The 27,919-nt window shown below is 35.8% G+C and overlaps 1 protein-coding gene and 1 pseudogene across 7 annotated transcripts in view; one reads left to right on the plus strand and one right to left on the minus strand.

The window, feature by feature from the left end:
* Arfip1 (ARF interacting protein 1) overlaps positions 1-27,308 on the plus strand; it is a 118,877-nt gene extending 91,569 nt beyond the window's left edge. For all 7 annotated transcript variants that reach the window (XM_026384715.2, XM_026384721.2, XM_026384716.2 and 4 more), the window contains 3 exons: positions 810-967; positions 6,931-7,105; positions 23,590-27,308. In XM_026384715.2, the coding sequence (XP_026240500.1) occupies positions 810-967; positions 6,931-7,105; positions 23,590-23,745 (489 nt within the window). In that variant the 3' untranslated portion in view covers positions 23,746-27,308. The remainder of the gene's footprint in view (positions 1-809; positions 968-6,930; positions 7,106-23,589) is intronic.
* On the minus strand, positions 15,952-16,272 carry LOC113179942 (large ribosomal subunit protein eL42-like; annotated as a pseudogene).
* Positions 27,309-27,919: the final 611 nt, after the last annotated feature.

Here is a 27,919-nt window from a genome sequence, read left to right on the forward strand (position 1 = left end):
GGGGGTGTAGTTCAGTGGTAGAGTGCTTGCCTAGCATGTATGAGGCTTGGTTTTGAGCCCCAGCATCACAAAATACGTACGCATACACATATGAATGTATATGTGTATATACATGTATATATGATCAGTATTTTAATTTGGTCGGATGTGTGTTCCTCAGTAATCTGTTTTAATGAAACGTGGACTGGGAAGCTTCCTCTGCTAAATATTTAGGGTTAGTTTTTGCCGTGTCTGAAGGAGTCGTGTGTAATGTTTGCTGAGCTGATGTGGTTTATTCAGAGAATGAACTAAATCTGGTGTTGAGTGATCCTTCCTCAGCTGTATGCATAGATAGGCTTGAGCTTGGGAGTCAACTGGTCGCTAAGTTTACACAGAAATGTGTCTTGTTAATATTTGTACTTTGAGGAGATTCAGTCAAAACATAAAAAATTACAATATATTTTATGTCTGAAAGTTTTAACCAATTTTTACCTAATTTGGTTGTAAAAGTTATAGTTTCTTTGATTAATAATCTGCTATATTTTTCTTCCTAACAGCTGTGCTTATTCTAGTACAAAGTAGTTTAACTTTTAAAAATCATTTATGTTTAGCTATGCATCTAAGCTGATGACAATTTTGGCTTATTAAACTTTTTTGATAATGAAATAGCTAATTGTGATGTAAATTCTTATATATTTTAAGACTGAAAGAAAAACTTACATCGCTAGATTTCTAAAGAAAATATTTTCTCATTAGTGATATGTTTGTGTTTTCAAAGTCATGTCTACTCATTTACCACTCGGTAAATTAAGATGACTTCTTTATTTTAGGAAGAATTTGGCTATAATGCAGATACCCAGAAGCTGCTGGCTAAAAATGGAGAGACTCTTCTTGGGGCCATTAATTTTTTCATTGCTAGTGTGAACACATTGGTGAATAAAACAATTGAAGATACATTAATGACTGTGAAACAATATGAAAGTGCCAGGTAGGTATAAAGTTTCTCCATATTGTCTATTTTACAGATGGCACATAATTCTGTTAAAATTTTGGTTGCAAAGAACAGAAACCAACTCTGTCTAATAAGGGTAAAAAAGGAATATATTGGAAGATTATAAGATAACACACAGAGCTATCATAAAGGGAGGAAAACAAAATTCTGGAAATAGGCAAGAACCAAAGCCAAATAATGCCTACGAGTATCTGATCAGTACCCTGATTTTTATGCCCCTGCTACTTAATGGTACCACAGCTACCAGAAGTACTTTCCAATAGACCTCTGAATACTTGATTCATTGCCTTGGGAATGTCCAGTGGAGCCTTGGTAGTGTGTCTAAACTTGCCTGCTAGGGAATAGGAAATGGAGGATCTCCCAGCTCCACCTTCCTTAGAAGAGCACAGGCCCTGTGTCCTTCCAGGACCCCTTAAAGCATGGCCTAAGATTATCTTTTATCCTCATTACCACTTTCACCTGCATTACCTGTGCTTCCCAGTGAGTAAGCAGTCCCACTCCTCCACAGCAGCTAGACCTGCACTGTCAGTTCCTCCTGAATATACAAGCTCATTTCTGTCACCAGGATTTTGTGAATATCATTGTGAATACCTGCTCCTGATTTTCATTTATCCAGGTTGACCAACCTTCAAACCCTTTTCATGTTTTATTTTATATTTTGATAACTGTTTATAATGATTAATGAGCAACATTCCATTTCATTTATGTGCATGTATATAATTTCCCTATCAACCATTTTGTTAGGTGTACAGCATGCATATTAATAAGTATTTATTAATGCCAAAAAAGTAGCAAACTTGTAATAGTATTTTTCAGCTTTCAATTCCAGGCTCAGTTTTTTCCCTACATGCCTTGTCACTTTTATGTTAAGTATCAGTCTAGTCGCCTTTGAGTTCACCCGCTTCCTGAACACTTAAAATTATTATTTTCTGTTATACTTTTCATAGCCTAATTAAAGAAGGGTGCAGACTTTAATATTGCTTTTTGATCATTTCACAAGAAGAAATTCTTCTGTCCCATGCTGTATCTGTAACTTTCAGTTTAACATTAACATAGGAAGTTCTTATTGACTTAGACATAAGTGAAGAAAAACAGATGTGATTGGTTAGAACTTTGTGGCTTATTTAGGTTTAGGTCTTGGGTTTTTGCTTTTCTTTATTGTTTGAATTATTTACTAACATGGTATTAAAATTAAAAGGTGGGAAAAAAGAAAAAGAAGGAATTTATTATCCTTCATTAACCCTGAAGGAATTTATCAAGAAGATACCTTTAATGGAAACCCCTTTAGTAACATTCCTAGTAATTGGTTTTCCAGTCTCCATCTAAATCCTTTCATGCACTTTTTATTTTTCAAAGGAAACATTGTATACATGAATGAAACATTTCAGTTCTATAAATTCTGTTTGTTATTCTAAGTTTATCTTTTCCTTACATAATGACTTAATTTGTTCATAAAAATATTTTTTATTGCTTTCATCATTTTAAGCTTATTTTCTAGTCTTTTTGATTATTCTTATATTTATGAGTTTTGAAGGTAAAAAATTATTTTGTAATATTCTAAAAGTAACCTCCACCATCTCCCATTTAGGAATTATATGAATCTGATTAGTTTTTCAACTTCATAATTATCTGTCTACCTATTCTGAAATAGTAACTGAAATATGTCACTTAACATATAGTATTTTTCTCTTTAGCCTTTTTTTTCTTTTTTGCAAACCTTAAATATATTTTTAACTTTTTCTTCAAGCTTTATTTCTAGTATGACTTTAAAAATATTAGCCCCTATTTTAAAAAGCAAGAATTATCAGATAAGCCACTGTTTATACATAAAACAATTTATATTTTATTACAGAAGAGAAGTAAGGAGCTACAGGTTACATGCTTTGCTCTCAGTAGTCAATTTCAAAGCCAAGACAGGAACCCATTTTACTCTTTCACGTTTGATCAGTAGATGTTAAGCTTGAGCTAGATTAATCTAAAATTTTAGACTGAGAGTGTAGTTCAGTGGTAGAGCACTTGCCTGGCATTCACAAGGCCCTGGCTTTAATACCCAACATAGCAAAAAGAAAAAACAGTGGCAACAAAAAGATAGTAATAAAAAATAAAATAAAATTCTGCATATAATTAGGAAAAATGATTTTCACATTTTATAATGAAAAGCCCAACTTAAAGTATAATATGGTATAAGATCTGAGCATTTATAATATTTAGGTTTGTTTGAAACTTTCTAAACAAAATTATAAATCAAGTTCTATGTACTTGATAGCCGATTACTTAAAGGAAGCCTCCGACAACCTCTCTGTATACTTTACAAACTAATAGCAATCTCACTTCATAATTTATCCTTTTTTAATTCAAATTACAATATATGATCTTATTGGGATTTGACTTTTTATGAAGTACCAAGGAATTGGCTACTTTTAACACTAAAACATTGGTTACCAAAGGATAATATTCAAAAAGAATCCAAGATTAAAAATTTTCAGTATCTGAATTTTCTTCTCTGTCAAAACCAGAATTTACTGACTTCTAGGGCAAAGGTCATCTATTTGATCAGCACAAAAAATGGTAATTTAGGCGAATGCCCGGGTGGCTTTTTAATGCTCCCTATTATGTATTGTGTACAAGTATTTCCTAGCCCTCTGGTGTTTCGTGTTAGAAAATCTTATAACAGCCCATTCAACCCTTCTCCACAGCAGCACCAACAAGGGAGTCAATTGTAGTCAAGACTTTTCAGATGCTGACACCTGTTCTCTAGAAGTTTTACATAAACCATAGAGTAACCATCACTAACTGCCAATACAGACCCAGTACAGACCGGCAGCCTTGAAGAGTTGCTTTTTGAAAAGTTAGTGCCCTTCCCTTCTTGGTGGTAATGCATACCGTTAGAGAAGCTCTTATGGGAACTTTTACTTTGATACCTTCTACAAACTCTGAATGTAAAAATTAAGAAATATAAGGTCAGTATTTAACTTTTATTATGTTTGAATTAATCACTGCTGTTTAGATATAGGCTCCAAGGCTATTGAAGGATGTTTCTTCTTAGATTAAATTACCACATAATACCATTTATTTCAGTTCCATCTTTTCCTTTTATTTCTTAGTCTTTAGTATGTTTGCTCCTGGTCATAACCCCTCTTTTTAATTTCATGTTTATAGATTTATATTCTCACTTCTTATTTAATAGTCAATTATAAACATTTTCCTTCCCATGTCACTAAATGACTATACCATAGCTATCTTGCTTCTAATTTGCCATAATAATAAACATTCTGAAGGTTTTTGTTATTACCAAGTGTCCTTTACACACACATACACACACACACACGTATACATATGCATACATATATGTAAAATCATGTATATGTATGGTTTTGTGGAGATTTTTATTCCCATTCATAGATGAAAAATTCGAACGCAAAGATATGCAGTACTAGCTAAAGACATTAGAGCAATTAAAGGGCAGAGTTTGGCTGCTGAATCCATTGATTTAACAAATTAAATTAAATCTATTGTAGCTGTCTTCTTAGCTTCACTGCGTGTCCATGGTCATCTAATTGGTTTCCTTGCTTCTGTTCTTAATCATCTATTCTCGTCCATCCTGAATTCCTTAGACTACCACTAGAGTGATTTTTCTATGCTGAACAAATAGAATCATGTTCCTTTCACGTCAGATCAAAATCCGTCAGTGACCTCCCATCAACTGTCCTACTGAGTTAAATCTGAACTGTTTAGCAGGGTCATAGGGCTGCTTCATCTCAGTCCTACTTACCTGACTGACTTTAGTTCCTCTCATTATGTTCTGACTTCAGGATGTAACATGCTGAATTAATTCCTAAATGTGTAATGGTGTCTATGCCTTTGCACATGGCTGTTCTCTTCCTGGAATACTCTACCAGTTTCCCTGCCCTAATCAAGCAAGTAAGCTTTTACCATCCTTCAGATTTTAATTATAGCATTTTAATTCTATTCTGACATGCCTTTCCAGATACTTACTTAATTCTTCCTCTTGACCTCCATTACTCCTTACTCCCTCATGGTAGTATTTTTTGTAATCATGTGCAATCTTGTCCTTTTCTAGACTGCAGGCTTCTTGGGGATAAACTCACTGCTCAAATTTTCAGCTCTACATTAAAGCATAGTGAGTGAAACAGAAGGTGCTCACCTGATAATTGTTGAATGAATCAACATATCAGCTAATGAATAAATGATCCTCCTTTATTCCTGAAAAATCAAGTTTCTTAAGTTCAGTATGAGTTCAGAATAAATTAGGCTTAGTGAGAAAGATTTTCTCAAGTGATGCATACAATATAGTTTGTGATCTTTAAAGTATTCCTAATTCCCAAACTGGAGATGTGACTCATACTATCTGAATAAAAAGCTTTAGTTTGGGGGCATGTGCTTTGTGATTCTGATTTTGATTAAACTAGAAGTCTCTCTGCTACTTCTTGGCTGAGTACTGAATAGTCAATGCTGATAGATGAATCACTATTTAACAAGAGTTCTGTGATAGAGGTATTATAAGGTGCTTGCCGTGGATCACAGAGTAATGGTAGTAGGTCTAGTTTAGTTAATGGTGGTAGAATATTTGGTAAGGCATTTCACAGAATGCAGGTGGTAAGTACTCTGTAAGATGGCATTGTCACATTCTTAATACTATAGAAATACTATAGAAATCTAGCTAGAGCTGTGTTATATATAGTACCCAATGTGTTTGTTGAGAGCTCGAAACACATAGCTAAATTTTGATGTTATGGAAGTATAAGATACATAATGGATTTCAAAGACTTAGTTCCCAGTTCTGAAATGTGAAGTAGCTTACTAACAATTTCTTGAATTGATTACATTTTCCAATGATAATAATTTAAATATATTGGATAGAATATATTGTTTAAAAGCAGGTGTAATTAATTTATCATTTTAATGTAGCTAGCTACTAGAAGTTTAAATTACAGTTATGGCTCCCATTATATTGCTGTTTTGCATTGCTGACCTAAACCACATTTTGAGGTCTGCTGACTCTCAGCATAACTTTCTTTTGTCTGTTGGTTTTAGTTTAGCATTCTAGTGTCTACTTTCCTCACCTACTATGCCTCATCAATATTAATCAACTAACATAGGGACTCCATCTCTACTCTTGATCCTGTATTCACATCTGTTAGATTTTTTAAAATATTTATTTATTTTTGTTGTACACAATGCCTTTATTTTTATTTATTTATTTTTATGTGGTGCTGAGAATTGAACCCCGGGCCTTGCACGTGCCAGGCAAGCACTCTACCACTAAGCCACAACCCCAGCCCCCCACGTCTTTAGATTTTGACATCTATATTTTTAAACTGGTTTTTAAATTTTGGAAATTACTTGTTTAGCTAATAGTGTACTCTGTGAGGAATAGTTTTTGAGTTTAAGCAGCTTTTCTGCTAGGCATGGTGGAAGCCATGGCTCAGGAGGCTGAGGCAGAAAGGATCACGAGTTCAAAGCTAGCCTCAGCAACTTAGTCAGGACCTAAGCGACTCAGTGAGACCCTGTCCCTAAATAATTGCTCAGTGGTTAAGCAATCCTGGTACAAAAAAATCCCTGGTACAAAAAAAGAAGGAAGCAGCCTTTTCCCCACATTGTTGGTATTTTTTCTCCCCCTCCCTTTTCTTCCTTTTTTCCTTTTTTGTTTGTGTGTGTGGTGCTGGAGTGGACCCCAGGACCTCTGATGTAGTAGGCAAGCACTCTACCACTAAGCCATATCTCTAGGCCTCCGCATTCTTACTTTAATAGCTCTTTGTTTTTAAGGAGTAACAATTTCAAAAGCATAAGGTATGGAACCTTTATGAGTACTTTATATATCATCACATAATGAGACCAAATATTATGTTTTCTAGCCCGTCTCCTGAACATATTTTTCTTTGTTTTGTTGTATACATCACATACTCTCTTCTTTCTAGGATCGAATATGATGCTTATCGCACTGATTTGGAAGAACTGAATCTTGGACCACGCGATGCAAACACCCTCCCAAAAATTGAGCAGTCACAACATCTGTTCCAAGCACATAAGGAAAAATATGATAAAATGCGCAATGATGTTTCCATCAAATTGAAATTTCTAGAAGAAAATAAGGTAAATTTATTCTTTACTTTCAACTTCTTTCTGTGGAGTTTAAAATAAAGTTACCCTGAAGAGATATATAGATTTTTGTTTGGATTAATTCTGTATTGTAACAACTAGAAGAAGGAATTCCATATAAATCAGAGTTTGAGAGTTTTTTTGTTTGGGGGGTACTGGGCATTGAGCTTAGGGGCACTCAGCCACTGAGCCACATCCCCAGCCTTATTTTGTATTTTATTTAGAGACAGGGTCTCACTGAGTTGCTGTTGCTGAGGCTGGCTTTGAACTCGCAATCCTATCTCAGCCTCCCAAACCACTGGGAATACAGGAATGTGCCATCTGCCCTGTTTTGAGTGTTAAGAACACAAAATATTACTTTTCTGTCAGAAGAGTCATCAACTATATTGTCCAGTTTTTCATATATAACAATTGGCAAAAAAATACTTGATGTTCAACCCTTAATTTTAAGATTGATGTTAGTAGCATGTGATTTAAATAAGTAATGACAGATGCTCCTCTGAATAATTTGAAACTTTTTCATTAATGTTAGGTATGGATTTCAAGGAGAAATTACAGCATCCTCCCCAGTAACTGATGAATGAGGAATAGCTAAAAGGTTCAGTGTAGGGCTGTAGTTAGCATAAACTAGAAGGAATAAAACAAGAAATGAATTTGCCACATTGTGTTCATGTAACATGAACACATCAAAAGACAACAGGTAAAGCCTGGCTCATCTCAGCATGGGTCATTGCAATAACAACAGAATGGAAAAAATATGAAGTTGAGGCAGAATGACAGGATTGGAAAATCAAAATAGGAAGCTGGTTCAGCTTGCAGGGAGTAAGGACGAAGGATAGGGATTTTTTTTTTTTTGACCCAGTGTTTAATTTGAGATGGTGACAAATATTCAAGTGAAAATAGTTGGTAGGAAGTTGACAATGTGTGTTTGGGAGTTTGGATAAGCAGGGTCAGAGTCTCGGAGATAAAGGTTTGGGAGTCATTGCTTTGAAAATAATGTCATTATCACATTTTCTTTTTGACTATAAAATAGAAAATTGCTTCTGTAATCCAATTGTTCTGCTCTATAAAAAGCACTATAAATTGCATAGCTTATAGGGAGACAGAAGGCTGAGACCAAGGTATCGCAGATCTAGCGTGTAGTGAGGGCTGCCTTCCGGCTTGTTCCTGCTGTGCCCTTACATGTTGGAAGGGAGGAAGCAGTCTCTCTCAGGCCTCTACTCTCACTCATGAGGAGGCTGTCCTGTGGGACCTGATCACCTCCCAAAGGCCCCGCCTGCTAATGCCATTGCCTTGAAGGTGAAGATTTCAACATGGGAATTTAGGAGGGGTACACAGCACTCAGATCATAGCAGGAAATATCCAGAGATATCCTTTGTTTAGGCTTTCCACAGCTGTCATCAAGTTGTCATTTCAGTTTGAACTCAGTAATCAGCTATGTCTAAAATAAAATCGGTAGAGAAACTTTGGTCTTTTATATTTTTTATCTAACTCTTCAAAACTATAAAGAGATATTGTCAATCCGTTGTTTTTAAGCAATAACTATAATTTGGGTGAAGACTTAGAGAACTTTGTAGAAGACTGTAAGAGAACTTTGGTTTTGGCTATTGTTATTGAGCAATTTTTACCCTTTTATTTTTAATAGTTTAAAGAAAGAGCAAGCCTTTAGGCTTAGGAACTGTCTATTGCCCCTATTTGCTTTCTTTGGAAGCTTGGAATACCTCAAATCTGGTTTGGTTTTGTTTTGTTTCTTTTGTTAAACTATAGCTGAATGTGTACCTTAATGTCACTTCTGCATAGATGTCAGATAATCTACTTAGTACTCAAATTTTAACAATATTTTCTTCCTATTTCTTATGTATTATATATTGATTTTTTTAAAAAACAAACTGGAACATCGTTGAGAATGCTGTTTTATGTTTGATGTTGTTCTAAAGACCTAGTTTTGCAGGTTTTCATAGCCTTTGTTAGGGGGAGGGGTACTCTGTTGGTTCTCCCAGCATGGTTCCTGGAGCTCTTTCTAAGGTAACTTCTGAGCTCTGTTTTAGAAATTGAGGTGTTTATAGTATGTACTTAGTCTGGCCTTCCTTCCCTCTGGCAAAACAAAGAGGGATAGAATATAAGATACACAAGTGTCTGTCAATGTACATGTATTAATACTGAGTGATATACTTATCTGTATTTGTCTTTACCCTTAATAAAAACTTTTCTATTTATAATCTGTATTTTCTGTCTCTTCACCCCATTATATAGTTGTTTGCTTTTACCCTAAACAATCCTTATTAATCTCCGAAATTCTCTTATTTGTTTACTACACAGCATTGAGTTGTATAGCAATAAAGAAATGGTTAATTACACTCATCTAATGTTTCTCCTTTCATCAGTTTTCTCCTTTTGAAGACTTTTAAATAATGTAACTTCAGCTATTTTGTGAGTAAAGGCACTTTGTTTACTTATTATTGTCCTTTCAAGTCTGTTTTAGTAAGGACAAAGACCGACATTACTGGTGCTCTGTAGACTTTGTGAGAATAGGTATCATGCCTTCTTTTTCAGCCCTCCTGATGCCTGGCAGTGGTGCTAAGTATATCGTAGTAGTCATTCAGCCAGGTGCACATTGATGTTCTTCCCCAGATTAGAAGTGCGCTGCAAGAACCTGAGGGTCGGGGGAAGTGAGTGGGAGTCAACTTCAGGACTGGTAGTGGGGGGATCCTGATTACCTCACTGGTATCTCAGAAATGCTTCTTTTGTCTGGAGCAGTTTACTGTTTGCATAGAAAATGGAAGCAATGTGTTCATTTTTGGGGGGTGGGGGCAGTACCAGGGATTGAACTCAGGGGCACTCGTGGACTGAGCCACATCTCCAGCCCTATTTTGTATTTTATTTAGAGTCAGGGTCTCACTGAGTTGCTTCTCACCTCCCTTTTGCTAAGGCTGACTTTGAACTCGAAATCCTCCTGCCTCAGCCTCCTGAGCCCCTGGGATTACAGGTGTGTGTCACCTTGCCCAGCCTGGTATTGATTTTTTTAAAAACAATTTTTATATGGTTTGAAACTACTTAGAATGTGGGGAAAAAAAATAATATTCCCCTCAAGATTACTGCCTTTTAATTGGGGATGATAAATCTCTTTTTAGGGTTATAAGTATCTTGGGAAAGTGGGGACCTGTGCCTCAAAAGAGCCAATAAAGTAGTTTGGGTATAAATAAAAGTGATGATTTTTTTTGTGTATTTTTACTGATAAAATATACTCTAATGTAATCTTTCTTAATTAGCTATAACCATTAAGTTGAGGCTTATTTCATTATTTGATATTTTAGTAACTTAATGGATGGCAAAAACAGACTTAGGATCTGCTTTTGTCATGAACAGATAGGATCTATTCTGTATTAGTATAGTTACTTAATTAAAAACATTTTTTCCTTAAAAATTCAAGTCATTTTGAATCTTAGGTTGATATGAAAAGAGTGGTTTACACTCACAATATCCTGTATATAATCATAGTACCGTAATATTCCTGAACACTGTAATTTCTTTTCTAACATTTTATACATCATTTCCTTTTTAAAATACATATTTATTTCTAGTGTATTTTATTATAAGTTTAATTTTTCAGAGAAAACTCCAGTAAATTAAATATAGTTGGTAGACAGGAGAAAAAAGAATAGAAAATCAAGAAGGGTAAACATATTGATGTAACGTGAATTAGCAATATACGGTTGTATAAGATTTTATTCAGATAAGTACCATAATAGGAAGTATGGTGCAAAGCCCAGTATTTTTTTTTTTTGAAAAATACACTGTAAAAGTTTGGAAAAGTTTGAAGGAAGGACAGAGATATTCTTTTCTTACTAATAGTTGTCTTTGAGAAGAAAAAATATAAGCCTCTGAATTTGTTTACTTTTATCTTATTTATTTATTTTTGCAGTGATGGGGGGCTTGGGCAACCACTATACCACTAAAGCCATACCCCCAGCCTAAACCTCTAAAATTTAAAAAATGGTAATTGATGCTAAAGTTTAAGGAGCATGTTAATCATTACCTAATATGAACAAGAAGATACATTCTTAAAATATTTTCCCCATTGTCAAAAGAAAACAAGCCTAACTAACTTTTTACTTTTTGATTGCTTTCAAAATATTCATATTAATGATTTAATGTCATGTTTATATCCATAACTGGAGGCACAAACAGTGGTACTTGGTATAGTTGCTTGTATAGGTCAAGTGAAATTAAGTTATAGAGGTAGTAAAAGGACTCTATTTAGTTTTAAATTTAAAAAAAAATGGATTGAAATTTCTAAGTGCAATAGGTAACTATGGAGATAGTTTCTTTTGTGTCCAGCAATACCATCTGTCAACACTGTGTCAAATATAATCATCCATGTTTGGATCCTGGGAAATGTTCCCTTATTCATGCAATTTTACTTCCTGAGTATATTTATTTCATCATGTAATTTGATGTTATTATTGTTCTGTCTTTTAATCCATTCAACAAACATTTACAAAGTATCTACTTATATTTTGTGCTAGGAAGTATTCTGGATATTGATGATACCTGGTGAACAAAAGTAAACACAAATTCTACCCTGGAAGAGCTGATAGCCTACTAAGAGAAACAGTCTTAGTTAAATCACATAAAAAAAATTGTATAAAATTTTAGCCATGACTGGTGGTCAGTTCAGAGTAGTAGAGAAGTCTTCCATGAGGAAGTGATGTTGAACATTAACATCTTAACTAGATAAGTGAGAAGCAGAAAATATTCCAGATAGAAAGAATAGCCTGTGTAGCAGTCCTGTGGTAGCAGGGTCGTTATTAGGTTCCAAAAGTGAATATATCTGGCTCATAGGGACAAGGCTGGAGGAGTAAGTGAGGGCAGACCATGCAGGACTTAAAACCACACACACTAAGAGGTTTATTATCAGTGGAAAGCCCTTGAAAGAATTCTTAGCATATGCTAGCTCTAAAATACAGAGGACAGATTATAGTAGGACCTAAGAATGAATATAGTAGTTTAGAAAAGAGCTCAGAGCGGATTAAGGTGATAATAGTAGAAATGGAATGAACTAAAGGTTTCAAGAGATAAATAGATAACAGGTAAAATAAAATATATGTGAAGTAGTAGGAGCAGGTTGGTGTTTTATGGGCACCTTTGACATTTTCTTTCTTTATTCTGTAAATATTCGTCTATTGCTTTTTATGTGCCAGCCATAGGTTAGGGAATAGAGGTATAATTGTCTTGTCTTCATAGAGCCTAAAATCAAGTAGGGAAAATAGATGTTACATACATACAAGTAGGCATTACACACAGTACATAAAACCAAACAATTACATACAAACAGGCTATGGTATATGTTGTAAAGGGAAAATCAGGGATCATGTGATGTTCCACCTATTAAAAAATAAGTTTTTTATAAAGAAAGGAAACTAAGTACAGCTGAAAAGTGTTTTTTATTTTATTTTATTTTTAATTTTTTTAAGTGTTTGTTTTTTAAATAGTGTGCCTATTCGTTTTTCCAAAATGAGGCTCAGAATTAATTTCTATTTTTCAAACATTGTCAGAGTCTGTAATTTTCCTCTTTGCTTTAAAATCCAATGATCAATTCTGTGCTGGAGAAAATAGAAAAATAGCTAACTTTCTAGGACATGAGCTACCTACATTATTATTAAAAGACATTCTTAAATGACAAATAACATGAGATAGTGCTCTTCGTTTATGTGAGAAAGTGTTTTCACATTTGGTCAGTGTTTACTGTGCTGCTGGTTTGTCTTCTACTTATCTACCACTTTTAATCTTTTTTTCTAAACCTACACGGAAGAAGAAATTAACTGTATATAAACCAAAAGAACGGTGAGAAGAGGGGAGAATTTCAGGTTGTGGATTGATTTTGAAATTAGACTCCTCCAAGCCATACCATCCCAAACCAGGGTACTTTGCAAGTCATCTGAGGATGAGCAGGAAGGAAAGTCAGAGAAGGTGCTGGGGAGGAGTGAGCCTTGCTGACTCTTCAGAGTGTTTTCTTATTCAGATTTCTGTCAAGGTGCTTTTGAAGAAGTTATTTTGTACGCAAGATTTAAAAGCCTTCCAGAATGATATCTTTATAATCATGAATTGGTGGTCCTTACATTTGACTGGGCTTTTTACAATCATTAAGTACTTAAGTGTTTTCTGATCCTTGGTCAGAAGTGGACAGCTTGTATGCATGGTAGGGTTGTAGTTTCGGGTTTCTGTTGTGTGTTAGTAGGGAGGAGATTGTGTGCGCCTTTCACTTTGAAAAGAATTCATTTAACAAAAATTTACTTCCTAACCACAATTGCTGTGCTATGTGTGTTCCGCAACAGAACATGTTTTGTGATGTGGGTTTGTTTTTAAGTCATCAGCATGAGATTTGAACAGATCACTTGTCATGCATATTTGTTGAGTTTGTTGCAGAAGTGCCATAGCTTGTGGCTGTGTTGTTACTGCACATTTTTTAGTTAAGGTTACAGTTGCTTCTACTTGCTAAAAGTAAAACCATTAATTAGTATTTCTGAGTAAAACCTCCAAAGACAATAACAGTGTTGAAAAATTTGACTTTGCAGTATTCCTTTTAACCTTTCCTGGAAATTCTCTCAATAGTGACTCAGCACTTTCATGTTGACCCCCATATCTTCCATGAGTCATCTATACTTTATTTGATTAAAAGTTTAAAATTTGATAACAAGGTTTCTTTGTTCCTCTTAAACTTGTAGTATTCTGATTTTCTATCCTTATTCCTTTAAATTTTCAAGACATTTTTTTTTATTCATTTCATTGTGTAAGGTACTTGTTTTAGGGATATCATTATGCCTAATCCTGTCTATCATTATAAAAAGCTAAGTTAAGCATGAAAAAGAAAAAATATAGAATTTAATGAAGAAAAATGTTACTGTGGTCCCAAAATACCTGCTAGGTGGTTTGACTGGAACAGGACTTTTTTTTTTTTTTTTTTTTAATTTTCTACCTGTCTGTGATTTGTTGAAACCTATCCCACTGAGTCAGAAAAATAGTCTATTCTTCCACCTCCACTTTCAGTTCCTATTTGTCTTTCCTTCTCTTGTTGCCTTTCCAATGCCCACACCCATATTTTTGATAGTGTTTCTCTTTCTCAACCAGTAGCTGCTTTGACATGACAAGCATTTCCAAAGCTATTTTGAACTAATAAAATGATACTCCACAAACTAATAAAGACCAAGGCAAGTATCTTTTCTGTTTATTATTCTCCAGCCTCTTGCTTCCTGGGAAAAGAATCAGCAGGGGTCAGGGAAGCACATAACTGTCAATTTTGAAATAGGTGTAAAGAACGGAGTTGAGCTTTACTGTTGATAGGGGGAGACTTCTTACCAAAGAACCGTTTGTTTTACATTTTCCTCACATGCTTACCCACATGCTTATCAACCTGTTGCCCCAATATTTTGCTATACTTAATAAAAACCCCTATTTCATAGAATTATTGGGAGAGGCAGTAATTACTTTGAAGAACTTAACAGTTGTGAATATATTAAAACTAATAACTTTAACTGGGAAATGTGTGTTTTTTTTTTAAATTCTCTGAATAAGAATGTATATAATCTAAATTTGATTTGGAAAAATAATGGACCTTTCGTATGTTTTTTATGTCAACAGAATACTACTTATCTCTGAAGTTTTTCAGTTGGTGACTTTGTAAAAGGTGTTTGTCTTCTAATGATAGGTGCCATGCAGGCAGAAGGAAGCTTTCAGTGTCTTCCACTTGACACTGTATGTCAGTCCTCCTTTTAAACTTCTTACCCAGTTTCTGTTTAAAACCTGTTTTGTCTTTCTGTCTTAGGAGTCAGTGTTGGAGTTTGTTTTACCCTTTAACAATTAAGGTATTGTATAGTATGTTTAGGTCACTCAACAGATGTTGCTATAGTGGTTTTGCTTATATCTGATCTGGATTGTTCATTGTTTGGCAGATCTTTATGAAAGTTCTTTGTGATTGAGCTCACAATGATTTAGTGTATTTCTAAATTACTGTAATTGTTTCTGGTGTTAGCTTTTGAAAATTTGTCAAATTTGTCGTCATCTCATTTTTGCCTGTAATTGTTACCTCTTTTCTTGCTCCTGTTTGAAATCTCTGCTTTGCTATTGTGTTTTATCTGTACTTTTAACCACTTTAAATTTTCCCAGTCAGGATATTAATAGTTTAGTCAAGTTTTTTCCCTACTCTGTATATATGGAAGAGTATATGAAAGCCTAGTATTGTATTATTCTTCATAAATATACAAAGAATTCACTTTCCTTTCATCTACCCCATCCCTTTGTTAGATCCTTGTTCCAAGGATGTTAAGTTGCAACGTTAAGGCTAGACAAAATTAGGAATGAGGTTAAAGTGAGTCTGTCTCTACATTACTACCCTTCCTGTAAGTGCTCTGCTGCCCTTGTTCGTTTTTTTTTTTTTTAAGTTTTTAAAAATGCTTACTGCCCTATGAATAGCAGCAAGTCATGAGTAGATGAAAGAGCGTGAACCCATCTTGAGATGAGACACTTCCAGATTTCCTAAATCCTGTCTACCTCCTTAGCAGTCTAACCTTGGACAGGTTATTCAGCTGAGTCTGGTTCGTCCCTCCTTCCGTATCTGCTGCCCTCCTTTTCTCTCCCTCCTTCCCTCCCTCCCTTTCTCTCTCTCACTCTGCCCTCTCTCCCTCTACTATGGAGATAATATACTATATACCAAGTAGATATAAGAATAATGTTTTTATGATTATATTACTATAGGTGATAGTAGGTGACTAATTCCCTACAGGTAATTTTTCTAGTTTTAGTATTTTACCCTCAAAATTAAATGAAAAAAAAAATCAAAAAGTTTAAAACTGGATCACTTGACCTTTTTTTCTCTTCTTGTCTCCTCCCGGTTCTAAATGCTTGTGTCTCTTGATGGCCAGCATCCTCTTGGATCTACAGTTTAGCTCATCACATTCAAGTCTTAGCACAGTCTTCTTCGTGGTTTTAGCTTCTTGCAGAAGATTGGCCTTGTCTGCCCACCTTAGCCTCTCTGCTTCCCATCGTAGAGCCTCTTCCCTGGGGTATAAAGGGAATCCTTACCTTTCTCATACTGGGTCACTTTGTGAGGCTGGTGCTTGCCACACTTTTTACAAAGTCCTTCAGGTTTTAGGTACATTGACCATATTTATAGTAGCGGTATCTACACGATGAAAACCAAGCCAAGAGAGTGTGTCTAGTCTTCCCTTTCTTACAAGGTCCTTCCCTGGGTTCTGAGCAATGGACACTCCTGTTTAAACTATTGCAGTCCAGCCCTAATTTCAAGAATAATGTTTGGTTTTTTTTTTTTTTTTTTGAGGGGGAGGGTACCAGGGATAGAACTCAGGGGCTCTTGGCCACTGAACCACATCCCCAGCCCTTTTTTGTATTTTATTTAGAGACAGGGTCTCACTGAGTTGCTTAGCACCTCTGAGTTGCTGAGACTGGCTTTGAACTCGTGATCTTCCTGCCTCAGCCTCCCAAGCTGCTGTATTACAGGCGTGCACTACTGCATCCAGCAAGAATAATATTTTATCTATGATACAGAAAGTGCTTCTCAAAAGTTAGTGTTGCTCCACCCTATTAAAGCATAGTTTACTAAAAATATGTGGCTCTTTTCTTGATTATGTGTGCTCCTTAGTTCTCATAGTCTGAAAACTTAAATGTTTCCTAGAACATTCTTGGCTTTTGTCCTTTTTCCTTAAAGTAGGATCTGACCTTTCTCACCTCACTTTCTTCATCTCTCTCCCTACACCAATTCTACTGAGAATTCAGAATCTTTCCTAGATTGACCCTTTTAGATTTCAGATTTTCTCAGATTTGAAGTATATGCATATGCATAAACCAGATATTTGGAGGATGGCACCCATATCTAAACACAGAATTCATTTGTTTCACATAACCTTATACACATAGTCTGGAGGTAATTTCATAAGTAGTCTTAGTGTGCCTGCATTTGACTGTCACCCATCACATGAGGACAGATGTAGAAATTTTCATTTTGAATTTGACACTTTTTGAGTGTGTTAGCACTCAAGGCTTTGGATTTTGGAGCATTTTGGGTTTGGGATTTTCATATTAGGGATGCTCGACCTGTACCAAGATTGTAAAAATTAATTGCTTTAAAAAGAGTCTTGCAACTGCTTTTCTAATATTACTTAATTACTCTTTTTAAGTGGCAATGATTTCTACTTACTTAATAACCAAAACATCCTGAGAATTATCTGTAACATATCTGGCAGAACTGCATTGAGGACATTGTATGGATGTACATCATAGAGCAAATTAGTAAATCAAAACTAGGCAGAAGGGCTGGGGTTGTGGCTCAGTGGTAGAGCACTTGTCTAACATGTATGAGGGTTCAATCCCCAGTACTGCATGAAATAAAGGTACTTTGTCCATGTGCAACTAAAATTTTTTTTAAAATAGAAAAAGTATTCTAATTTGTAACTCATGAAGTTTGAAAGGTATTTTCATACTGAAAATTGGCTTATTAACTTACTTTAATTTCCCTTTATTTTTTATTTAGTAATATTTGGACTGAACAAGAGTCAACATTCTTATTTAAGTTTGTATCTGATTTTGAAAACATTACCATCAAAACCAAATATAAGTATTCACAAAATCAGTACTAATAGAAAAATGAATTGATTTATCTATTTTAGTGTTAGAGTGAAAACTATTAGCATATTAAAAGGAAAACAGTTTCTGATATTAAAATGGGAATGAAATTTTATACTTTACAGTTAGAGTTTTTTTCCTTGTGTTTTTACATTTTAAATGCAAGCTGTGAATCACTAGTTGTTCTGTCTAAATACCAAGGACTGCTCTAGAGTGTGTGTGTATTTCAAAAGGCTCTACTCACCAACCTTCTCACAGTTACTGGGAGGATGTTTTGGTGAATATGAGTATTGTATCATTTTGTTGTGAAAACTAGAACCCAGACCTAAAAAGCACCCTGTCTTTGATGTCCCATGGATTAAGTTTCCTTGGGGGGGGGGGCAGGTAACACACCCAGTGTGAGGCTTCATTACCGAGCTCCAAGTCTTCCTTAGTTACCAGAGGAGCTGGCCCAGCCCCCTGTGTTCAGCCCCCACAGACCTCAGTGGGTGAGGAAAGAAACTGACTTGTGTAGACATTTGCAGAGTTAAATTTTCTGATGCCTTTTCTTCTTTCTTTCTTTCTCTGTAATTGTCTACATGTCTAATATGTGACGTGATCACATGCTCTGCTTTTGTTCTGTAATTATAAAGCACTGGGAATTGAAATTTGAAACAAAAATTTTTTGTGACTCAGTAGTAAAGTAACTGATCAGAGTCTATTTATGAAAATTGAACTTTCACACTAAAAATAAGGATGTCCTTTAGTTACTATGTGAAAACAATTAGCGTGTGAAAACAGTGAACAATTCTTGGATGAGCCAGGAATCATCCAAAATAGCAAAACAAAAATTAGCCAAATAATACTGTTAGAACAGGTGGAAAATGACTTTGTGACCTAAATAGGTTACTAGTGTGAAAGCCTTCACAGAGGGGGAAATGTTGCATCTTCTAAATTTCATATAAATGAAACCAAACAGTTCACACTCTCTCTTTTCCTCCTTTCACTGAACAGTGAGTGTTCTTATCATTCATCTGTGTTGCATGTATGGGTGTATTCGTTGCTGAGTAGTGTTCCATTATATGGGAAAACCCCGATTTGTTCATCTCTTCACTCTTGGTTGACATTTGAGTTGTTTCCAGTTTTAAGCTGCCACAAGTAAAGCTACTATGACCATTGATGTACAGTCTGTGGATAGGCTTCATTCCCTCACTTCAGATCCCAAGTGGAATGGTTGCATTAGATCATAGGTATATGCTTAGCTTTGTAAGAAACTGACAAACTTTCAAGATGGTTGTACATTTTATGTTCTGTGTCCTTGCCAATAGGTTATGGTCAGTCTTCTTAATTTTAGTCATTCTGTGGTTGTGCAGTAGCATCTCATGGTGGGTTTAATTTGGATTTTTGTAATAACTAAAGATTTTGAGCATGTTTTCATGTGCTTGCTTGCCATCTGAATATTTCCTTGGTGAACTACCTGTTCAAATCTTTTGCTCATTTTTTATTGGGTTGTCATCTTATTCAATTCTAAGAATTCTTTCTTTTTTAAAGTACTGGGGATCTAGTCCAAGGCCTTGGACATGATAAACATGCATTCTGTCACTAAGCTATATCCCCAGCCCCTAAGAATTCTTTATATGTCCTACAATCAAGTTCTTTGATACATATTTTCTCCCAGTATATGGCTTACCTTTTCATTTTTATAATAGATTCTTCTGAAGAGAAAAAAATATTTTTATGAAGTCTATTTTGGTTTTTTATAATTTATGCTTCGTGTGTACTATTTAAAATTCTTTCTCAAACTCAAGACTATTAAGATTTTTCTCCTGTGTTTTCTTCTGTAAGTTTGTTGCTTTAGTTCTGACATTTAGACCCGTGCTCCATTTTGGGTTGAGGTGTAAGTGTACGTGCTGCTGATGACTTAGTCCTCGGGTCCCTTTTCAATCTACGCACTCTCTGATAAGTCACATGGCTTCAAATATCATCTGTATGTTGTGACTCTCGAGTTACCTCCAGCCCGCCCTGCTCATCTAGAACCCGGCTCTCTCAATAGTCCCCTTCCCCTCTGCCACACCTGCCCGCTCCATCTTCCCATTTCAATATATGGCAGCGTCATCCTTTCAGTTGCTTAGGGCCCAAGTCTTGGCATAATTTTTGGCTGTTCTCTTGCTCCCACACCCCACATCTTTGGCAACAAATCCCACTGGTTCCGCCTTCCTGTCGTGTTGGAATCACACCTCTGCCACCCTTATCCGTCACCCAGTGGCAATAACAGGCCTCTCTACTTCCACCCTTGCATATTTATTAAATTAAGTCAGATGTTGTCATTCCCCCCCCCTCCAAGAATCTCCCAGTGGCTTTTCCTTTCATTCAGAGAAGGATTCTAAGATCTTCCACCATCTAGTCCCACTCCTTATCTAACCACATCTCTTACCAGACCTTATTCAGCTCTGCCCAGATGGCCTCAGTGCCTTTTCTTAAGCATACTAAGCACACTGCCCACCCCAGTGCCTTTGTATATAATATTTTTTCTGTCTAGATTTTCTTGTTCCAGATATCCTGAAGCAAACCCTCTCTTCTCAGCTGCCACTCACATGAAGTCTCCTAGCCACCTGCCTTTTTAAATGATGACATGCTCACTGACATATGCATCTCACATTTCCCATTGCTGCTTTACTTTTCTCTGAAACATACTGTACATTTGACCTATCTTGTTTCTCTTTCTTTCCTTAAAAGAGTATAAACTTATTGCAAGTGGAGATGTTTGTCCTTTTGTTGATTGCTTGCATGTCCAGCCCTGGAATAGCATCTGATGTTTAACAGAACCTCAGTAATATTTGTTGGATGAATGAATTTAAGTAATATTTTAGTGGGGCTGTCTGTAGTGAACCTTCCAGGTCCTCAGAAAAGTTATGATATAGACAGACTTTATCTTTTATAATCTTTTCCTTTTTTTTTTTTTAAAGAGAGAGTGAGAGAGGGGAGAGAGAGAGAGAGAATTTTTAATATTTATTTTTTTAGTTCTCGGCGGACACAACATCTTTGTTGGTATGTGGTGCTGAGGAACGAACCCGGGCCGCACACATGCCAGGCGAGCGCGCTACCGCTTGAGCCACATCCCCAGCCCCTCTTTTCCTTTTAATGATTAAAAAAAATGTTAAATTCAGCCAGACACAGTGGCATACACCTGTGATCTCAGCTACTCAGGAGGCTGAGGCAGGTGGATCACAAGTTCAAGTCCAGCCTCAGCAACCTAGTGGGATCCTCTGTCAAAATAAACAGGGCTGGGGATGTGGTCCAGTGGGAGAACTCATGCTTAGCATGTGTCATGGGGTACCTGTGTATGTTTTTCTAGGGCAGAGTTTTAGGAATTAAATTGGTGTTCTGTAGCATGTTTCTTTCGCTTTACTGTTAATAATTGTTTTCAAAAGTAATTATATATCATTAATACCACTGATCAGCAATATATTTATATGGGTTTTTATTGTTTTACATTTTCCTGAGGTGAGGGTGTAAAATGGTACTCCATGTTAGTTTTAGTTTTGCATCTTCCTGTTTCCTAATGAAGCTGGATGTCTTTTTGGATGTGGTTGGTCATTACCGTTTCCTCCTTTGTACAATGTTATGCTCTCCTTCCTTCTCTCCCTCTCCCCATCTCCCTCTTCACCACCTACCTACCTCTTTCTCCCTCCCTCTCTCCCTTTCCTTCTCTATCTCTTCCTTCCTTCCTTCTTTTCTTTCACAGAGCTGAGGGTAGAACCCAAAGCTTCGCATATACTAAACAAATGCTCTGCCACTGAGCTACATCCCCGACCCTAATCTTTTTTAATGGGGCTATTTTGGGTTTATGGGAGCTCTTCGCATTTTCTAGATACATATCCTTTGTCAGTTACATATAACGCAGATCACCTTTACCCAGTTTATAGCTTGTCTTTTCACTCCCTTTTGATGAACAGAAACTCAGTTTTAATGTAATTTAATTTATCGATCTTTTCCTTCATGATGTAGGATTTTTTAAAATTCTCATTCAAGAAATGCTTTAGCATCTAGCCAGGCACTGTGGTGCACACCTGTAATCCCAGCGGCTTGGGAGGCTGATGCAAGAGGATCGCAAGTTCAAATCCAACCTCAGCAATTTAGTGAGGACCTAAGCATCTTAGCAAGACCCTGTCTCAAAATAAAAAAATAAAAGGCAAGAGGTATGACTCAGTGGTTAAGTGCCTCTGGGTTCAATCCCTGGTACCAAAAAAAGGAATGCTTTAGCCTTCAAGGACATAACAGGAGTTTTTCCACCCTTGGTTGAAGCATTTTACTCTTGGTGCTTTCCTTTGAGCCTCCCTGGCAACCAGTCATAGTGTCAGAGCAACTGAGAGCAGCTTGGTTTTAGAAAACATTTTTGGAAATTGAGAAAGAAAGGTAGTGAATTCAGATATCATACCATGTATAAAATTTTATATATTTTTTTCATTTAGACTTTTTATATCATTAAAATTATTAAAGCTCAGTTTTATGGGCTGGGACCATAGCTCAATGGCAGAGCACTTGCCTAGCAGTTGCACAGTGGTGCATACCTGTAATCCCAGCATCTCAGGAGGCTAAGGCAGAAGGATCTCAAGTTTGAGGCCAGCCTCAACATCTTATTGAGGCGCTGACTCAAAAATAAAAAGGGCTAGGGATGTGGCTCAATGGCAGAGTAGTCCTGGGTTCAAATCCCAATACCAAAAAAATTATAATAGTAATAATTTTATTTTGCAGTTATTATAAATAAGACCTCAGGAAACGATTCATAAATTTTTTTAATATATTCTTTTTTAAATATATATATTTTTTAGTTGTCAATGGACTTTATTTTATTTTTTTATATGTGGTGCTGAGAATAAACACAGTGCCTCACACATGTTAGGCAAGCACTCTACCACTGAGCCACAACCCCAGCCCGTAATTCATAAATCTTTTTGATGGTTTGCTCATTTCTTTTTTGGGGGGATTAGGGAGGGGAGGGGTACCGGGGGGATTGAACTCAGGGGCACTCAACCACTGAACCACATTCACAGCCCTATTTTTTGCATTTTATTTAGAGACAGGGTCTCGCTGAGTTGTTTAGCACCTCACTTTTTGCTGAAGTTGGCTTTGAACTCTTGACCCTTTTGTCTCGGCCTCCCGAGCTGCTGGGATTACAGGCGTGCATCACTGCGCCTGGTGGTCTGCTTATTTCTTTAAGATAGAAGTAGTTAAAACTTATCTAACTTGGTAAAACTTACTCTTGATATCACTAAAATAAAAAGCAATTGGAAATAACCAAGTCATAAGAACTTTGAATAAATTGACTTTCTGGACAATGTTTGCTCCCATTGCTTGATTCTTTACAACGAAATGCAGTGTTTTAAAGTATCCAGCCTACACAGTTTTATGTAAACCGTAGCTTTCAGTGTGTCCATACCTGCTATATAGCATTTATTGTACAGTAATTATATAATTTCCCTTTTAGGTATCTCACATGATTTTGAATATACTTAGTTTGAGGGTAAATTTAGTGATATTTAAATTACTGCTCTCAATAATGTTTGAAAATTATTAACAGAGCTGGGACTTAGCTCAACGGTAGAGCACTTGCCTAGAAGGTATATTGAAGATTTACAGGGTATATATTTAGCATCTTAAAACTGACTTTTTTCCTTTAGGGTAATTAAAAAGTTATCAAAGGCTCAGTGACCCATAATACTTGGTATGTGTGAAATGCTGTCTCTATTAAAGTGGCTTTTCTTGAGGAGAGAGACGGTGATTCATTAGGGATGTAGTATGTCACCTTCCATCTCGTGTCCTTGGTGTTAATGCTTGGTCTTGTCCTTCTGCCATGTCCACAGGTTAAAGTATTGCACAATCAGCTGGTCCTTTTCCACAATGCCATCGCCGCCTACTTTGCTGGGAATCAGAAGCAGCTTGAACAGACACTGAAACAGTTCCATATCAAATTGAAAACCCCTGGAGTGGATGCCCCGTCTTGGCTTGAAGAACAGTAAAATCTCAACTGGAGAGGGAAAAAAAAAAAAAAAGGAATTTCTAAACCAACCTAATCTGATAAGAATTAAGCAGAGTTGGGGGACATGGTGAGGGGTAACAACCATTGTAGTGATTCTTGCACAAAGCTTTAATTTTTCCCTTTTCATACCTTAACAATTGAACTGTTAAATTTGATGGGAAGGTTGGTAGTTTTAATGTAAACATAAATTCTCTAATCCAAACACAGTAATTTTCCTTTTTGAGAAATCCTTTTGTATTGTGAGGGTTGATGGCTATTTCTGTAGTTTGAAAACATCTAATATAGATTTGCACTGACAAGATAAAAATTTGAGGTTTTTGGTCCTGGAATCGAGGACCAGTTGTAACTTTTCCAGAGGGAGGTTTACATGATTTGTATTGACATCAGATATTTTATATATGAATATATTAAACATCTTTAAGAGATTCATTTTCATGTATTGTCTTAAAGAGAAGAGAAACTATTTTGCAAAGTAAATTATATGGCGTTCCTGCAGCATCCACACAGAGGTGGCAGTTCTAATGAATGATTGATTGGCTCATGGAGTTGTGGTAAACACCTTTTTAAAAATGAATCTTTACCATTATAATTTTCTTCAGCATCTTTATTTTAAAGACACAGGAATAACACTTGTCATTTCTGTGGTGGGTCCTTAAGCTTATGAATTTGTATCACCCAGAGTCACTGGGCAGTTATATTAGCAATTTCTTTTGATTTATAACGAAACCTGGTTAAAAGAGATTTTTTTAACAGGTGGACTTGAGAATGGAAATTCATGATGGTTTCTAGAGTAGAAATCTGTACTTAGAACACTAGTTTTTGGGTAAATTTCATTTTGATAGTCGTAAATTCCTAGAGAGCTTTCATTGACTTCCATATGTAACAATACCGATTAAGCCTTAAATCACAGATATGTGCCTTCTCAGATACAGTAATTCTTGTTCAACCAATGTACATAATCCATGAAGAAACCCCTTTCAGATAATGTTTGATGTGTCTGTTCCTTGGGAAGGAGCACATGTATAAAGATTGAGTTTCTTTGGCCTCGTTAAACCACATTTGAGGTTTACAGTGGAATCAACATTTGAGTTTGCCGTTTGGTTTCTCTTGAGTCCTTTTAAGGAATGAGCAGCAGAAGGACTTTTTCATGTGAGTAATGAAAAGGTGACATGGAACAGTAGTGTGGCTGTAAGAGGAGAGGATGATGATTGGGAAGGCCAGTACTGTCTCAGCTGTGCAGCATATTTGGTTTTGTGTTCTTTGTGGTTGGCCCATGTCCAACTGTATGGTTCCTCAATAATGTAATCCTCTTTAAATGTAAAGTTCTTTTGATTTTTGTCATAGACTTAAAGTAATATTTTGAGAGGTGTCTCACCTGTTCATTTCTATTGTGTTGAAATGAAGTAGTTAAAATTATTGTTATCCATGAACTTTGTGGACTGTAAATTTGTTATATACGTTCAATGCCTTTTAGCTGGCTTTTTAATTAATATGCCTGTTTTGAGTGCTTAATACAATGTAATGTGATTGTAAATCATCAGCTTATTTTCAATCATTCCCTCCTGTATATTTGTACTCTTGAGAGCCTTATTTTATTCTTCCAGCAGAATAACTTACTTGTGATAGTTCATTTACATTCCCCAGAACGTGCCTCTGGTGTGAATTTTGTATTCTTATTAAAAGTGTTTGCTGCAGTATCTTGTTTCTCTTGCCCTCAGAGTTTTAAATAAGAAATAACTATTTAGAAATTCTGAGAACATAGCATTTTCCCCCTGAACTTTAAAAAAGAAAAAAAAAAAAAACAGCAACAAGAAATAATGCTTCTGTTACTTATAATTGTTTTGCTCAGTTTTCTTTTCCTTCATTTTGAATCTCTTTTGGAAACTGAACCTGTCCAGTCTCACCACATCTCAGTAAACAATGTACTAGCAAAACAGCTAACTAGTTTCATATGGATTAATGATTTTTCAGAATAAACTGAAAATGTCAGTGACTCTGAGTAGTGGGTACGTGTGCAAAAGAAAGAAGAAAAGTAACATGCTAGCCAGAGGTACATTTGCTTTGTTAGGAAAGTAATTCATATTTGTTGTAGAAAGAAATAAGAAAAGTTTCATAAAATGAAAGATAACAACCACTTTCTTAAGTGAATAAGTACTGCATGGAACCACCTAACCCTCCTGAAATTGGATGTTTTAATTACCAATTTTTTATATCATAATCTCAGGTTTGGATAACTTTTAACAGGCATATGTTCATCTTTGCACTCTTCTAATTATTCCCTAAGTTATACTCCTGGAAGTAAAGATGGACCCTCAAAGTATATGCACACTCCTAAGACTGTGTTGTATTTTGCCTGTTTGCCTTCAAGAAAGAGTATGCCAGTTTACACCTCCCAGAGCATACCACATGTGCCTGGTTAGCTTTTATTTAAAGCCAGTATGCAAAAAATTTAAAAAAAAATCCATAGAATCAACAGGACATCACTTTATAAATGTTTTAGGTGGAAAGGAAAAACCGTCGGCCAGATAAGACCTGAACAATCAAGATTTGGGGAGTTTTCAGATGTGAGGTATAGGAGCAAAAGATAGATGGAAGTAGCTGACTTTTCTCATAAAAATAGAAAATATTCAAGAAAAAACAAACATTCAAGAAAACTAGTCCTTGAAATTGTATTGTCCATTCAAATACTTTTAAATCTTGGGTCTAGGAAGGACCTGGATTTGCAGAAATAATTTATCTGAAATAGAAACTTTATTAAGCATTTTTTTAATATCCATAGTACACTGATGACATTATACCATAGAGTGTGAAATGAAAATGTTTCTCAGAGATTGTCTAACACTTTTTTACAGATAAAGGCCTCAGAATATATAAAATTAGCCAGCCCACCATCCTCAAGTCTAATGTCGGATGAGTGCTTGCAACTAAACATGAATGCTTCTTTAAGTCCTGCTATTTCACCTGCATAATTAAACCAAAGCATTGTGTCAAGTTCCTTCTAAAGGAAAGTATATGTGTTAAATGTCTTTCCTGTTGAAAAAGGTAACCCATCCACCTCCACACGGGTTCATATTAGATACAGTATAAAGTATATAAGACGTTTGTCCTTTCTGACAATTCAAAGAAATCATGTGAGCCTGAAAAGTGTTATATAAAGTAAAATTATGTAAATTATGAAGTTTCTTTTTATCCTGAAATTGTTAATTTGAAGAATAATTTATCTACCTCAAAATGTGCCATCTCGTTTAGTTTTTGATGGAGATGACCATAGGTGTGGAAAATAAAAGCAAATTATCCAAGGTGCTAGTTCAGTACAACATGTGTGTGTACTTTTTCCTAATATTTGTGAAGTATTACTTAGAATGCCTATATTTTGTAATAGTCCTAAGTACGTCTTGCCAGTAGCTCTTTCCTTGACTTGTTCAGTTGCCTGGAAAAGTTGAGACCACCTGAAATCCTGCTTTACTGTTTTAACCAAATGTAGACATTAAGAAAACCTGATTCCCCTTTAAGATCACAATTTTTTTTTGTCGGTTGAGGCTGTCCCATGGTAAGTGGGCAATATTCTGATTTAAAGGCCAGTAATATTTTGCATCAGGCCACAGGTCTTTAACTATTTTTTACAATGCAACAAAACCTATTAAGTGTGGTGTGGTGGTGCACTCCTGTAATCCCAACAACTCTGGAGGCTAAGGCAGGAGAATAAAAAGTTCAAGGCCATCCTCAGCATCTTAGTGAGGCCCTAAGCAGTTTAGCAAGACCCTGTCTCACAATGAAAGAATTAAAAAGGGCTGAGGATGTGGCTCAGTGGTTAAGTGCCCCTGGGTTAAGTCCTCAATACCAAAAAAAAAAAAAACCACACACAAAAAAAAACAGGGCTGGGGCTGGGGCTCAGCGGTAACGCACTTGCCTGGCAAGTATGAGGCACTGGGTTTGATTCTCAGCCCCACATATAAATAAATACATAAAATAAAGGTCTATCAACAACTAAGAAAATATTTTTTAAAAACTTATTAAAATAGAACTACGATAGAAACAACTTTTCTCTTTTGAGGACTTTTATTAAATTCTGTGTTCCCACTTGAACATTTCCTGTTCAACAGGTTTCCTACCACAAATCGTTCTTTAATAAATTGCTAAGTGGTCCGTCCGCC

Source organism: Urocitellus parryii, chromosome 10 (assembly GCF_045843805.1).
Source record: "Urocitellus parryii isolate mUroPar1 chromosome 10, mUroPar1.hap1, whole genome shotgun sequence".
Classification (NCBI taxonomy): Eukaryota; Metazoa; Chordata; class Mammalia; order Rodentia; family Sciuridae; genus Urocitellus; species Urocitellus parryii.